The sequence below is a fragment of the Xiphophorus hellerii genome, chromosome 4, assembly GCF_003331165.1.
Source record: "Xiphophorus hellerii strain 12219 chromosome 4, Xiphophorus_hellerii-4.1, whole genome shotgun sequence".
Taxonomy (NCBI): Eukaryota; Metazoa; Chordata; class Actinopteri; order Cyprinodontiformes; family Poeciliidae; genus Xiphophorus; species Xiphophorus hellerii.
The window spans coordinates 510,840-525,780 of NC_045675.1; the positions used below are offsets into that span (position 1 = coordinate 510,840).

Sequence of the window (14,941 nt, forward strand, 5' to 3'; positions counted from 1 at the left end):
AGCGACCGGCCGGTTCTGGAACCCGGACCACAGATGAACCATGTGACCCTGATGAAACTTTTCGCTCTCCGTTCTGAAACAACCGGGTCGGGTTTCAGGTTCTGCTTCAGTCTCTGAGGACGACCTTGTGGTTCTGTCTGGCTGATCAGAACCACAACATTTGTACTGTTCTCTCAAACAGAGCCAGACAGAACTTTCCGTTCGGACCAGGACTTCTGTTCACTTCGATCCGATCAGGCCCAGCTCTTCATCATCATCATCCTCTGACACCAGTAGACAAACTCCAATATAAAACAAGTTTATTTATAAAATCCTTCATGTTACAATACAGTTAGAGGCTTTTATTCTGAAAGTCAGGTAGAAAAATAAACTCAAGAGGAACTCTGGAGACAGCCGGGTTCTCCGGATCAGTTGCATAGCCGGTTCCGGTTGGGTTCTGCTGACCTCAGACCAGCTGACGGGTCAGAACCTCCTCATGTAAAACTGATTCTCCACAGGAAGCTGAAACATTTCCTGTTTCACTGAAAACTGCAGGACTTCCTGTCCTGAGACAACTGTTAGAGCAGAAAACTTCAAAATAAAAGCATGAAAACAAACCGAAGCTGGGTTGAAATGAAACCTTCTTGTTCACAGCTGGCATTTTTAAATCAAACATGGCCGCCCTGCTGACCCCTAGCTGACCTTCCTGGAGACGGCTTTAAAGGGACAGTTCACACTTTGTCCATCAGTGTTTGAGCGCGCTCAGTTTGAACAGTCAGAGCAAAAACATCTGGTTTCAGGAACACAAGGAGCTGGACGAAACTCCTCGGCCTAGTCAAAGCCCAGATACTGAGCTCTTGCAGATGCTGTGGGGCGACAGGAAGTGATGCCGGGACAGCGTCCCTGAGATGGAGACAGGAAGCTTCTCCTGAAGGGATTTCATCCAGACAGACTAGATGTTAGGGTGTGCTAACTTTTCCCCGAGTTAGAGAACATTTTGGTTGATCTACTGATTAGTTCCTGTGTTTATTTGGACAAAATCACTTTAAATTCTGGAGATAAATATGAAAAATTAAACATCTATATGTGAACGTCTAGTAAAGGTGTACTAACTTTTCCATGTAAACATGCTCTTCTTAGAGCGAGGCGCTGGAGGACTGCCAAGCAGTCAGGAAGCAACGATTTCAGATGAAACTGAGCGCGCTCAGATGACCAATCAGGAAAAACACGGACTGTCCCTTTAAGTGTGTCTGTACATGTAAGCTCCGCCCCTACATAAGCCCCGCCTCCATCCTACAGACAAAAACATTGCCGATTGTTTTCACGTTTCAAGGCAGCCGCCATCATAACCTGGAAGGAGGAGGAGCCACAGTTGGTCAGGAGGCTCCGCCTACTGCAGCGAGCCTCTGCAGGTGATTGGTCGGCAGCTGGAGGCTCCGCCTACAGCAGTGAACACCTGAACACGCTCTTCTTAGAGAGCGGATCTGAGATCTTCACCTGGCCACCTCCACCTGCTGGACCCCCGTCGTTCTGCAATGAAAACACAGAACGTCACGGAGACCTGGAAACACCTGGAAATACCTGGAAATAACCTGAAATACCCTGAAACACCTGGAAATACTCGGATGTTCGGGTCGACTCACCATCTTCCTGTTGAGGCGGCTCATGATGTCTCTGGCGAGGGTCAGGAAGCCCTGAGGAGACAAATGCAACGTTACGCACAGGTTCTATTGCGGTCCGGGTTCTACTGCGGTCCGGGTTCTGGTCTGGTCCGGACTCACCTCCTCCACATTGATGCTGGACTTGGCGCTGGTTTCCAGGAACTTGATCCCGTAGTCGATGGCGAGCTGAAGGACAACAGAACCACACATTCAGAACATCACCGGACCCATTGGGTTCGGATCCATCTGCTTCCTGTCATGTGATCTGGAAGCTCCGCCCACCTTCTCTCCTCTCTCTTTGGAGACCTGCCTCTTGTCGTTCATGTCGCACTTGTTTCCCAGGATCATCTTCTCCACATCCGCCGACGCGTGCTGCAACACAAACATGGCCGTCAGGTGGCCGATGACATCATCAGTGCCGGTGACATGGCGGGGCGGGGCCTACCTCCTCGATGTTGCGTATCCAGTTCCGGATGTTGTCGAAGGATTTCTCGTTGGTGATGTCGTACACCAGCATGATGCCCTGCCGCGACAAACAGGAAGTGACATGTCTGCACTGACAAATGAAAAGAGGAGGGGGCGTGGCCTACCATGGCGCCTCGGTAGTAGGCTGTGGTGATGGTCCGGAAGCGCTCCTGACCCGCTGTGTCCCTGCGGACAGAACCCGACCCGGGATCAAGGGATTAATACGGGTTAGCGATTCTGAACAGATTCTAGTTCACTTAACTGATCCACAAACAACGAATCAGTTCAGATCCAGAACCAGTTACTTGGACCGGACCTGTATTAACTGACCCAGAACCAGAGAAAGTTCTCCAAGCCCGGATCCAGACCGACTCTCACCAGATCTGCAGTTTGATCTTCTTTCCGTCCAGCTCCACGGTCCGAATTTTAAAATCGATTCCTGAAACAGAGGCGGCACTGTGAGTCACGTGTGTCAAACTGAAGGTCCATGGGCCAAATCCAGCCCGCTGTGACCAACCTGTGGCCCTTCAGACCCCAAACGGACAGAATTAGAACTTCATCATAACAGCTGTGTGATGAGACATTTCATATTTTATAACCAGATGAAGTCTGATGTTAAACATTTAATGTGAAGGAAAGCGAATCGCACACAGAGACAGAGATCAGGAACAGCTCCGCCCGCCTGGCAGCTGGAGGTGCATAAAACAAACCTCCCTCTGTTATTTTTAAAACACAAACGTGACCAAACATCACTTCCTGCCTCAGACAAGGAACTTCCTGTTCCTGCAGGTCCCATGACTGAAATCAGAACCGACACCAGAACCTGCTCTGTTCATCATCTGGGTCGCAAAGAGGAAAATGGTTCTGCAGAGACCCGCCAGAACCGGTCAGACCCTCCAGAACCGGTCAGAACCACTGCAGGGCCGGTTCTGACCTCGTCCCAGCTTCTGGTTCTGGATGGTTTCTGACCCGGTGATGTCACGGCCCAGCTTCCTGTGTCCTGACCTGCAGAAACCAGCTGACCCAACCAGCTCTGATCCAGAACCGCTTTGATCCGGTTTGATCTCAGCCGGGTTCTGGCTCCGCCTCTGAACAGGAAGTGAAACTGAGCCACTTCCTGTCTGCGTCTCTTAGCAAGGCTGAATGTGGTTCTGATCCGATTCTGTTCTGCATCAAGGTTCTGACCCAATTCAGGGTTTCTTACAGAACCGGTTCTGGTCTTTGGTCAATGTTTGTGTTCAGAACCAACTGGGCCCAGATCAGCCCCAGGTTGTTGAACCCGGTTCAGGAAAAGTATTCACACCCTCTGAATAACGCCACTGGACCGGTTCTGACCTGCTGGAGTCCAGACTTTGACTAGGCCACTCTGAAACCTTCATTTTGATTCTGGTGGTTTCTGGATCAATGTTCTGGACCTTCAGCTTCAGGAGGTTCTGATCCGGTTCTATCGGGTCCAAAAGTCCACATCACCATACCACCCTGATGGGGTGCAGGTTCTGTTTGTTCTGCTCCAGGTGGAACGGCACCAGAACCACCAGGACGGTTCTGGTCGATGTAAAACGGGTCTTTGTGTTCTTCTGGGTCAGAACTGGTTCTGATCCTGGTTCTGTGGTGACCTTTGACCATAGCAGCAGAAGTGAGGCCTGCAGAACTCCAGATGTTCTGGTTCTGGTTCTTCTGGACCTCCTGGATGAGTTTCTGTCAGCCTGCTTGGTGCTCCCAGGCTGGTTCTGGTTCCGGTTGGTTTGGGTCAGTTTCTGTTTCTTCTGGTTGTTTTTGTCTCTTTTTACATTTTTAATTTAAAGTACCTTGAGAACCCAGTGACGGGCCCACCGGGCCTCCCAGAACCAGAACCTTCACAAGATGATTCCTTTTAGCCATGATGAACTGAACCGGTTCCGGAGAACCTGTTCAGTTCATCTGTCTGATCAGAACATCCTGATGGTGATGAAGCTGAGCATCATCATCATCATCAGGACTGGTTTGACGCAGGTAGGCTGACGTCACAGAGCTGTCCCGGTACCAGAGGCGGGTGAGCATCTGGACCGGACCGGGTCGGGTCGGACTCACCGATGGTGGAGATGAAGGTGGTGTTGAACGCGTCCTCGCTGAAGCGGAACAGCAGACAGGTTTTGCCCACGCCGCTGTCTCCAATCAGCAGCAGTTTGAACAGGTAGTCGTAGCTCTTCGCCATGTTCGGGTTCGGTTCGGCTCCGGTCCGAATGGGCCCGGCTCTGCTCCGCGAACCTCTGCTGGAGCTGCTCAGATGGACCGACAGAGAAGCAGGAAACGGTTCGGCATCAAGCGTTCCGACAGTAGACCGGGTCCACTTCCAGTACTCTCCTTTCATAATAAAACAGTCCCATTTGCTGAGCTGTGCTGGTTCCGACCCGCCTGGAAGTGGACCAGAACCGACCGGCTGTCAAAGTTCAAATAATAATAGTAATAATAACCTCTGGTGTTCCTCAAGGAAACGTTCTCGGCCCGCTTCTCTTTACTCTCCTGTTCTGTGTTTTCCTCTGTTATCTGCTGTCAGCAGCACACGCTGCTGCTCACATAACCATGTTTATGTGCAGCTGTCGCCAGGCAACCGTAATCAGACTGAAACCTGAACAGCATTAAAGCCTGTTCTGCTGCTTCTCTGACCTCTGATGATCGACCTCCGGTCAGACGGATCCGCTGGATCTCAACAGATCGATCGTCATCTTAAACCCCAAATCCTCCAGATTCAGTGAAAAATTAAGAACCAGTCGCATTTCATTCAAACAAAATCTTTGTTCTGAGTTTCAAAAAGAAATTCTGTAGCTTGGGAAGTTGATCTCTGGAGGATAAACTGCAGATAAAAATTCAGTTTTCATCTCTGACTTTTTATTATCGCCCAGAAATCCGTCAGTTCTGATCCAAAGCAAATGATTGTCATCGGGTTCAGAACCAAGAACGTTCTTCAAAGACCTGGACTCCTTGCTATAATCACATTTTAATTCTCCTTTAATGGAATGAAGTCCCTGCTGGCTCCTCTGAACGGGAACTTTATTTTGAAGTAGGATTTCCGCTGTTTCCGGTGAATGTGCGTCAGCAGGCACAGGAAACGGGGGCGGGGTCAGATGGAGTCACGTGGTTCATGTCTTCGGGTCGCTCGTTAATAAAGTTCGGCAGCACAATAATAATAAGAAAAGGACTTTATTTATTCTATAATACATATTAACCATTAAAATATTTACTTTGATATTTAAATGTAATTGGTTATTAATATTTCCTTCAAATAGAAACTTTAACTAAAAACACTAAAACCTCAGACAGGCCTTTATTACTCTAAGCAGAATAAATGTATTTTGTTTATTGAAGAAACACTGAAGAGTCAACTCTTTCTCAATTCAATCAAAATGTAATTTGAAAAATTTTATCAAGATACAAACAAGTTAAATCAGATACAGGATAAAATGATTATACATATATACATTTACATATATACATATATATAAACGTCCAACTGCTTCCAAAAACAACTGAGATTTCTCTAAATATTCTAAGTTTATGTATAATTTAAAAAAAGAAATCCTGCAGGCCGGCGTCTGATTTCCGCTGGTTGAAACGGCGCCCCCTAGTGGGGGGCGCCCTCTCCGCTGAAGACTAGATTCGAGCCAGGACATTAATAAGTAATAATAATACATTATTAACGGGGGTAGACCAGACGGCCTGGAACGGAGGCCCAGGTTGACCTCTGACCTCACACTTCTTCTCCAACCTTCCACTCTCAATTCTCAAATTTCCACAAGATCCATAACAATAATCATCAAAGTTATTATTTTATTTGTAATAGTAGTTGTGTTCTTTCATTCATTTTTGTGCTTTTGACGAAACGTTTTTATCGAATTAGTTTGATTAATAAAACTTGTGTTTTTGTATTTTCTACTGTTGGTGATTTCTCATTGTTAAAAAATTAAGACTAATAAAACAATCGGTAAGTAGAGGAGAATGAAAAATTTGTCATATTTTATTTTGTTTTAGTTTGTATTTCTTTATTTGATATTTTCGATTATAAGTATTTTTTAATTAACTCGTATTGATTAAATAATTAGATTTTCTCCGTTTGTTCGCTGAATTCATTGTTAATAAAGTTGGACAGAAAAATGCTAGTTTTTTACGTTAGCGGAAGTGACGTATTGACTCGGTTGCTAAGCTGCAGCAGAGATCAAACAGCCTGTCAACAGGCAGAAGTGTGGACTCGGAACCTCCTGGAGGCGGTTTAACCCGAACAGCGGTGCCGCTGCGTCCCGCAGACCCGAACCGGGAGGAGGACTCGTCAGAACCGGTCCAGTTTGCTCCGGTTCGACCTGCTAGCTAGCAGTTGCTAACCAGCTGGTTACCCTCAGGTAGGTTTACCTGCTGGTTTCCGTTAGAGGAGCCAGCCACTGGCGCACCTGGAGTAAACCGACCAATCACGGTCCAACAGGACCGTTCCGTGATGATAGGTTCCGGGTCCAGAGTGGGAACAAACTGGGTCAGAACCTTCCTGACCTGGTTCCTGCAGAACAGTTCTGGTTCTAAGCAGGAAGTTAAGAGTCCAATGTTCACTGACCCGAACCGAACCAGCTGCCTGAGCAGAAATGGGCTAAGTGGAAGAATCAGAACCAGTCCTATTGTGCTAATACGATCTGGACCCGAAACATGAACATCTCTTATCTGTGGAGAACTTCTGGATCGGGTTGAGGTATCTAAACTAAACCCGGACATATACCCTGGTTCCAGTTCTGACCCGGTGCCCTGGTTCTGTCTCTGACCCGGTTCTCTGGTTCTGTTCTAACCTTATTCTGTTCTGATCCGGTTCTGTTCTAACTTCCTGCAGGAGGAAGAGGCTCCATGGAGAGGTCCTAATGATTTAACTCCAGAACCGGCCCAGTTTGTCCCAATATGGCTGCTGCCAGCAGCACCAAGATCTCATGGCGCCTGCGTGAGTAGAACCCGGAGGAGAGTTCTGATGCAGCCCAGTCAGGATGGGTTCTGGTTCTGAAGCGTGTCGTCCTGTTTGTCCTCAGAGGAGTTCGAGGCCCACTCCAGAACCGTATCCTGCCTGTCTCTGGGGAAGAACTCGGGCCGCCTGCTGGCCACGGGGGGCGAGGACTGCCGCGTCAACATCTGGGCCGTCAGCAAGGCCAACTGCGTCATGGTGAGACCCGGCACCACCGGAACCAGAACCCAGCAGGTCCGGTCCGCTCACAAACAGGCTGGATGGCCGTCCGAGTCCAGATATCAGAACATGGTTACGTTCTGAACTGGGAGGTCCGGTCCAGGATCTGCTGTTAACTTTACAAACGGGGAGGGAACCATCTTGGCTCTGACCCGTTCTCTGTTCTGACCCATTATCGGTTCTGACCCGTTTCTCTCTCAGAGCTTGACGGGTCATAAGAACCCGGTGGAGTGCGTCCAGTTCAGCGTGTCAGAGGAGCAGGTTGCAGCTGGTTCCCAGTCTGGATCCATTCGAGTCTGGGACTTGGAGGCTGCCAAGAGTAAGGCTACTTCCTGTCCTCCGACCTGCTACTTCCTGTTTCTGACCTGCTACTTCCTGTCCTCAGTCCTGCGGACTCTGATGGGACACAAAGCGAACATCACGGGTCTCGGCTTCCACCCGTTTGGAAACTTCCTGGCCTCCAGCTCTGTGGACACCAACATAAAGGTGTGTGTGTGTGTGTGTGTGTGTGTGTGTGTGTGTGTGTGTGTGTGTGTGTGTGTGTGTGTGTGTGTGTGTGTGTTTCTGTGTGTGTAATAAGTCTTGGTGTGTTTTCCAGCTCTGGGACGTCCGGAGGAAAGGATACGTGTTTCGCTACAAGGTCAGATCTTCAGATCCAGATCAGTAGTTCTCTGTGGTCCAAGAATTTGCATGTGACCTGATCCAGAAGCACCTGATCCAGAACCACCTGATCCAGAAGCACCTGATCCAGAACCACCTGATCCAGAACCACCTGATCCAGAACCACCTGCAGTAGAAGCCTGGTTCTGGCTCTGAATTAGTCTTTCCCATTGTGAAGCAACGTGAAACATTTAGCTTCACCATCTTTCCATAACATTTTTTATAACATTCTGAATTTACAAAAAAGAAACACTTCCTTATATTTTAACAGTTTATTGGGTCAGCTTTATTATACTGACTGAATAAATGCATTATGAGACATATTTACACAACATAACAAGACAGGAACTTATTAGGCTGAATAGAAATAATAAGATACTCGTCATAAAGTTTCCAGTTCAGCTCCTTGTTGCCTCTCAGCTGCTGGTTCTTTAAGGAATATTAAAACTTTTCTCCATGAAATGATTTAATTAACAACATGCCTTAAAATAAGCATCTTTGCATTAAAGGTCTGTAAACCAGCTAAATAACACTTTAAAATCTTACATGACCTTTAAAATATATTTTAGAAATATATACTTTAGTTTTAAAATAAATGTTTAGCTCTAAAACAATATTTCTGGTATTTCTAGTCATTCTGTCTTGAGAAATAATTGATCACGATTAACAGCAACATTTTTATTAGACTCATAATTAGTAAAAGTTATTTAGGGCCACGGTGGAAGATCCAAAGAGCCGTTTTTGGCCCCAGAGCCACAGGTTGGAGACCCCTGGACTAAACACACCTTATTAGACTTTAATCCAGTCAGAACCCGGAGGTTCTGGATGGGTTCTGGAGTCAGTGGATCAGGAAAGCTGCTGGCTCAGGTTCTGGATTGGATCGGTTGGATCAGAGAAAACCAGCAGTTCAAGTTCTGATAGAACCTGCTGTGGACTCTGGATCAGAACAGTCAGAGGTTCTGCTGTTTAGTGGTTCTGTGTTCCAGAACCGGGTTCTGTCTGATGTCGGCTCGGTTCTACAGGGTCACACAGACGCTGTGAGGAGTTTGGCCTTCAGTCCGGACGGGAAGTGGTTAGCCTCGGCTAGCGACGACTGCACCGTGAAGGTAAACATCGACCCAGAACCCATCAGAACCGACCCAGAACCCATCAGAACCATGCTGCTGTCTGAGAAGCTGACCCAGTCCCTCAGAATCCAGCAGAACTCTGACCGGGTTCTGATTTCAGCAGCTGTTTCAGTAACTTCAGACAGAACCGAGTCGGTTCCGCTCAGCTGGTTCTGGTTCTGTCTCTGCAGCTGTGGGACCTGTTCCAGGGGAAAACCATCACCGAGTTCAAGTCGCACTCGGCGGCCGTCGGCGCGGTCCAGTTCCATCCCAACGAGTACCTGCTGGCGTCCGGCAGCGTCGACAGGTCCGGCTCCGCTCCAGCTCCAGAACCTCTGTCAGAACCTCTGTCTCCATGAAGACCAGAGGTCAAAGGTTGAAGAGGAAGAAACTGATTCTGGGTCTCAACAGATCCACTGTAAATCTGAAAAGTGTGGTGTGCTCCTAACACACATTAATGCTACTGTAGAACCTGGCCTGCTTCGACCAGAACCAGAACCTCCCTGACCTGCTGCTGGATCACAATAACATTCACACCACACTTTTCAGATTTTTATTTGTTAGAACTACAAATCTTTTCCTTCCTCCTCACCGTTTGAGCTCCTCTCTGCTGGTCCAGCACAGAAAGCCGGTCTGGTCCAGTAGAACCGTTCTGGTCGGCCCGGTTCTGCTGGACCGGGTCAGACGGCCTCAGTGTCCTCCCGTCTCCTGCAGGAGCATCAAGCTGTGGGACCTGGAGAAGTTCACCAGGGTCGGCTCTCTGGAGGGAGACACGTCTGCCGTGAGGTGAGCTCCATCAGCCTGACCTCTGACCCCGCCCCGTACGCCACGGTGAACTCTGACCCCTCCTCCAGGTGCCTGCTGTTCAGCCCGGACGGCTCCTGCCTCTACAGCGGCGCCTCGGACTCCCTGCGGGTTTTCGGCTGGGAACCGGATCGATGCTTCGACACGGTTCCGGTCGGCTGGGGAAAAGTATCGGACCTGGCCGTCTGCAACCAGCAGCTGGTGAGCGGCCCCGCCCCTGCGTAGCCCCGCCCCCTCCCCTGCCAGCGTCTCTAACGGCGCCGTCTCTGTCCGTCCCTCAGATCGGCGTGTCCCACCAGCTGTCCAGCGTCTCGTCCTTCGTGGTGGACCTGAAGCGGGTGAAGCGGAGCGGTGGCGCCGTGATCCAGGGGATCGTCCGGGACGACCGGCCGCTCACCGATCCGGCGGAACCCAGAGGAGCGGCGCTGCGGCGCAACTACGACAGACCCGCCACCGCCTGCAGCTCCCACAGGTCGGCATCGGGGGGCGCCGATCGTCTGGGGCTGTGATGTCACGGGGTTAACGGCTGCTGTGATGTCATCAGGATGAAGCGCTCAGACACCGATAGGCGGAGCCCCGACGGAGAGAGGCGGAGCCAGAGCGAGGATGAGGCGGAGGACAAGCAGCCGTCAGCCGAGATCCACAACGCCGACGACTACAGAGAGATCTTCCAGCCCAAACGCGCCATCTGTAGGTGGAACAGAGCAATTACCCCTGGCGAGGCCACGCCCCTTCCTCTGCAGGCTCCGCCCCTCGCTCCACTCATACTCACCTAGTGCAGCCGTCATGTTCCTGAGTATTCATTAGAATTAGGCCTGTCGCGATAAACGATAAATCGATTAATCGTACGATAAATTAAAGCTATCGACGTCATTTTAATTATCGGCACTATTGTCTCTTCCGACCTTTTTCTCTTTCAGCTAATGAGACTGAATGAAAAAAGGCTCAACTCCGGTGCTCTCCACTGACTCCTCCCTTCCTCATTTCCTTAGTGTAAAGCCCAGCGCACACTACACGATCTTAGAGCTGCCAGCCGATTGTTGGCTCATTTTCAAAACCGACAGAAATCCTAGCTATAACGGTTCCATCGGGTTCCTGCCGTGTGGTGTCCAACAATGGGCACAAAATAATGGCTACAAGTTCAGTGAACTAATTTTAAAACCAGCATTAATCAATGCTTTACTACAATCTACCTGCAATGCGTGTGGCTAGTGTCAGCGTAAAGTCCTGACTGAATGAAAATCATTAGAACCTATTTACGTCACGTTAACGAAGAACAGCTGAAAAGTTACCGGGTTTATCAACTGCGGTAGCAATTTCGCTCCAACTCCTCCTCTTGTCATTTCTATATTCTTTGCATGTTGAATAAACATTAATATTGTTTCCACATATCATCTCCAATGTCAGCTGGACTTCCGGTTGCGGCGTGTCAGCTGTTTGGGATTCCCCTCCGTAATTTCCCCTCAGAGGAGAATCCTTGCTTTCTGATTGGCTGCCTGTCACATTCAACAGGCTGCGTTAAGATCCCAGTCGGGGAAAAATCCTGATTTAGATCGGAGCGGCAACGAGGATCTACCGTAACACACCACACAATCTTAGAAAGACCAACGTTTTAAGATTGTCTTAATTGGAAAAATAGGAGCAAAAAATCATGTAGTGTGAACTATTGCATCAGGTAGTCGATGTGCCCATCTTCTCTATTTAAAGCTAATTATTACTGAAGGGCAACATAATATACAGACTTCATAATCTGCAGTCTTTTGGTTGAATGCAGTATTTATTTACACTTTGGCTTTATGTTGTTTAGGTTTTTTTCCAGTACATTTTTTGTTAATGGAGACTGAGAATCCATTTTATTTTTGTTTTTGGTTGTTTTGTTTATTTAGTTTATCAGCTCCAGTGTTAAATATTCTTTTGAAAATAAAGTGTATCTATCTTTGGCAGGAAATCACATCATTATTACATCATTTCCATTAAATCAGTGTAAAAAGGTCTTCAAACAATATTATCGTTTATCGCAATAATTTTTGAGACAATTAATCACTCAGCAAAATTTGCTATCGTGACAGGCCTAATTAGAATATTAAATTATCAATTAGTATTAATTGGACTACTGGAGTATCAATTAGAATATTGTATTCTCCGTATTTTCCGGACTACAGAGCCCCCCCCCACTGTGAGCCACACCCACAAAGGTTTTAATAAAAAACTGGAAACGTGTATATACAAGCCGCTGGTCTCTCCGCCGCTCTCGGTTTTCCACAAGGGGGCAGCAGAGGGCTGCGCCCTAATAAACCTGCTGGATCTATTAGGACGCACCCCTGCTTGTCCAACGCTGAACCATGACCCGTTCAGGCCGAGCTCACGGGCAGAACAGCGGCTCTTTCTCCCTCCTGTCCTGCCACTTCGATAACCTTCAACTTAAAGCTGCTTCATATGAACTCCTTCCTGTGGTTTCCATGATGAGGGCTTGAAAACATTTCTCGGTCGTGCCGGCTGCTAGCATGAGCTTGTTCTAAATGAAAATCAGCACTTTCTTCTTTGATTAACAATTTTGACTTCCAATGAAAAGCCTCATCGGCTACAAACCGCCTGGTTCAAAACGTGGGGAAAACGTAGCGGCTTATAGTCCGAAAAATACGGTATTAATAATTCTTCTAACTACCTGTTGCTAGGTAACACATCTACCTGTTGCTAACCATCCAGGTGTGTTTGTGTCTCTCAGCTCAAACTCCTCCCAGGATGTCGGAGCCGTTTCCTGCTCCTCCTGAAGACGGTGAGTCTTCCTGGAACTCAGCTGCTCCTCAGTAATCTGATTACTTCCTTCCCCAGGCAGAGTCTCACCTGCCCGGGTCAAGGGTCAGGGGTCAGAAGGGGGATTCTGCTGGCCGGTTTGGTCCGACTCAGCAAGAATAACCCAGCTGTGGTTACAGCCCTTCACAATAAAAGCTGGGCGTGTTTGTAACTGTTTCCTGTTCCTGTTAGAGAGCGTGGTGGTCGTCGGCCGGCAGCTGAAGGACATGATGCTGCCGTCTCCCGACAAGCAGCAGGTCAGTGAATGCAGCATCATCTCTGCAGCCCTGCTCTGATTGGACCACAGACATGTGACCTCGCTGCTCTCTCAGGCTCCGCCCCTCGCCACCTCCACCCCCATCCAGAGGGTCGAACCCACAGTGGTCGCCTTCACCAAGCCGTGTAGCCCCGCCCCCAGCAGCCAGCCTGCCCCTCCCACCAGGCCGCCGCCGTTGCCGCGGGTGATCCCGAGCAGCCGCAACGAGCCGCTGGGACTCAACGTGGCCGACTTCCTGCCGGTGAGCTTTCCATTTCCTCTGAGCCGTCAGAACTTCCTGTTAGCGCTGCTAACCGTGTCTGGCTGCAGTCCCCAGCCAACCACCGGGGCGGCGCTCTCACCGACGACAGCGCTCTGGCACAGATCAACAAAGGTCACGACACTATGTGTGTGATGCTGAGCAGCCGCCAGCGCAACCTGCAGACGGTCCGGTCCGTCTGGACCCGCGACGACGTCAAGGTGAGCCGCCGCCCACCACAGTAATCTGATTACTTCCTGTCCTGACACTAAGGACCGTTTGTCTGCGCAGAGCGCTCTGGACGCCGCCGTGTCCATGAACGATCTGTCCATCGTAGTGGACGTCCTGAACATCGTCAACCTGCAGCCGTGAGACACACACACACACACACACACACACCTACATACTCACCCCCACACACCCTCCCCCACACACACACACACCCCTGCATGTCTGTCTTTATGGGGACTTTCTATTGACTTCCATTCATTTCTGCAGCCCAACTTTAATCCTCATCCCAACCAAAACTCAATTCACACCTTAGTCCTAAATCTGACCCCTGACCCAAAAACAGCGTCTCCCTTTGGGCGGAGTGTGTGCGCTCCATCCTTCCTGGGAGCGTTTGGGTCGGAACCAGCAGCTTGTGGTTCTGTTTCAGCTCCTTGTGGAAACTGGACCTCTGCACCACGGTTCTCCCTCAGATCGACAAGCTGCTGCAGAGCAAATACGAGAGGTGAGACAGAACCAGAACCAGGGGATGGGTCTGGGTCAGCACCAGAACCTGACCCTGGTTCTGTTTGCAGCTACATGCAGACCGGCTCCACGTCGCTGAAGCTCATCATGAAACATTTCTGGACTCTGATCTGCGATACGCTCAGGGCGTCGCCGGCGGTGGGGGTGGACATCACCGGGGAGGAGCGGTGAGTCACCAGCAGGGGGCGGCGCAGGGCCGCGACCCACCTCTGACCTTTGACCTCTGTCTGCAGGCACCAGAAGTGCCGGGAGTGCTGCCGCTACCTGAAGAACCTGAGCAACGTGGTGAAGAACCGGGCCGGACAGACCGGTCGCCATGGCAGCGCCTTCAAGGAGCTGCAGCTGCTGATGGCGCCGCTGGATGAGGCGCTGTGACCCGCTCTGGACCGGACCAGAACCGCTTTGGACAGAACCAACAATGTTTTACTGTTTCAATGTTGGATAAAGCTCCAGAACCGGACCGGAGCTCCATAACCGGGTCTGTTCAGTTTGTTTTATTTCTGCGGTTCAAGCTTTTTCTAATTAAATCATTTCCAGAACTTCAGAAGAACCTTTGAATTGAACCGGATCAGAACCGTTCATGAAGCAGCAGCGTGGTTCTGCTTATCGACCCGTTTGGCCCGGTCCGGATCCGTCGGCTCTGACAGCAGATCAGAACCTCTGCACCCGACAAGCTCAGTAACCCGATATATTGCAGCCTGGTGTCAGCTGATTGGCTCGTTATGCACGAAGCTGCTCCATGATTGGACGGCAGGAACCGGCCGGATCGTCTGATTGGCCGATAGAGCTGTGAAAGGAAAACGCTGGAAGCTCTGCAACTGAAGATTAATCTGGATTATTGCTTCATAAACTGTAATCCCAGAGTGAGAATCTGATTCTTTCAGGTTGTTTATAGAAATTCAAAGTTTTTTTTTTTTTTAAATATTCTGACCAAAAGCTGCAGCTGGCAGCGTCCAGGTGTCTCACCTGGACAGTTTAGTTTTATTTTGCATAAATAAATAAGTTTTTCCTGAGTTT

At 49.3% G+C, this 14,941-nt stretch overlaps 2 protein-coding genes across 5 annotated transcripts; one reads left to right on the plus strand and one right to left on the minus strand.

Moving 5' to 3' along the window:
- Positions 1 to 282: 282 nt before the first annotated feature.
- On the minus strand, positions 283 to 4,429 carry LOC116719223 (ras-related protein Rab-8B). 2 transcript variants are annotated; one of them, XM_032561707.1, is made up of 9 exons: positions 4,176 to 4,429; positions 2,484 to 2,544; positions 2,231 to 2,291; positions 2,086 to 2,163; positions 1,923 to 2,012; positions 1,761 to 1,826; positions 1,623 to 1,673; positions 1,397 to 1,509; positions 283 to 1,271 (listed from the first exon to the last, which is right to left on the minus strand). In XM_032561707.1, exons 1-8 carry the CDS (start codon positions 4,297 to 4,299, stop codon positions 1,420 to 1,422), a joined length of 621 nt encoding a protein of 206 aa, XP_032417598.1. In that variant the 5' UTR covers positions 4,300 to 4,429; the 3' UTR covers positions 283 to 1,271; positions 1,397 to 1,419. The 2 variants fall into 2 exon arrangements, with proteins under 2 accessions (XP_032417598.1, XP_032417597.1); XM_032561706.1 differs by having other exon boundaries at positions 283 to 1,509.
- Positions 4,430 to 6,247: 1,818 nt separating this feature from the next.
- Positions 6,248 to 14,937, plus strand: katnb1 (katanin p80 (WD repeat containing) subunit B 1). 3 transcript variants are annotated; one of them, XM_032561679.1, is made up of 20 exons: positions 6,249 to 6,478; positions 6,952 to 7,056; positions 7,142 to 7,272; positions 7,495 to 7,612; positions 7,679 to 7,779; positions 7,892 to 7,933; positions 8,976 to 9,059; positions 9,251 to 9,366; positions 9,774 to 9,845; positions 9,914 to 10,064; positions 10,145 to 10,335; positions 10,408 to 10,553; positions 12,589 to 12,639; positions 12,849 to 12,913; positions 12,989 to 13,174; positions 13,243 to 13,392; positions 13,463 to 13,539; positions 13,830 to 13,904; positions 13,975 to 14,091; positions 14,158 to 14,937. In XM_032561679.1, the coding sequence occupies exons 2-20, from the start codon at positions 7,017 to 7,019 to the stop codon at positions 14,297 to 14,299; spliced, it is 2,055 nt and encodes a 684-aa protein (XP_032417570.1). In that variant the 5' UTR covers positions 6,249 to 6,478; positions 6,952 to 7,016; the 3' UTR covers positions 14,300 to 14,937. The 3 variants fall into 3 exon arrangements, with proteins under 3 accessions (XP_032417568.1, XP_032417570.1, XP_032417569.1); XM_032561677.1 differs by having other exon boundaries at positions 6,248 to 6,478; positions 7,495 to 7,779; XM_032561678.1 differs by lacking the exon at positions 6,249 to 6,478 and adding an exon at positions 6,528 to 6,816 and having other exon boundaries at positions 7,495 to 7,779.
- Positions 14,938 to 14,941: the final 4 nt, after the last annotated feature.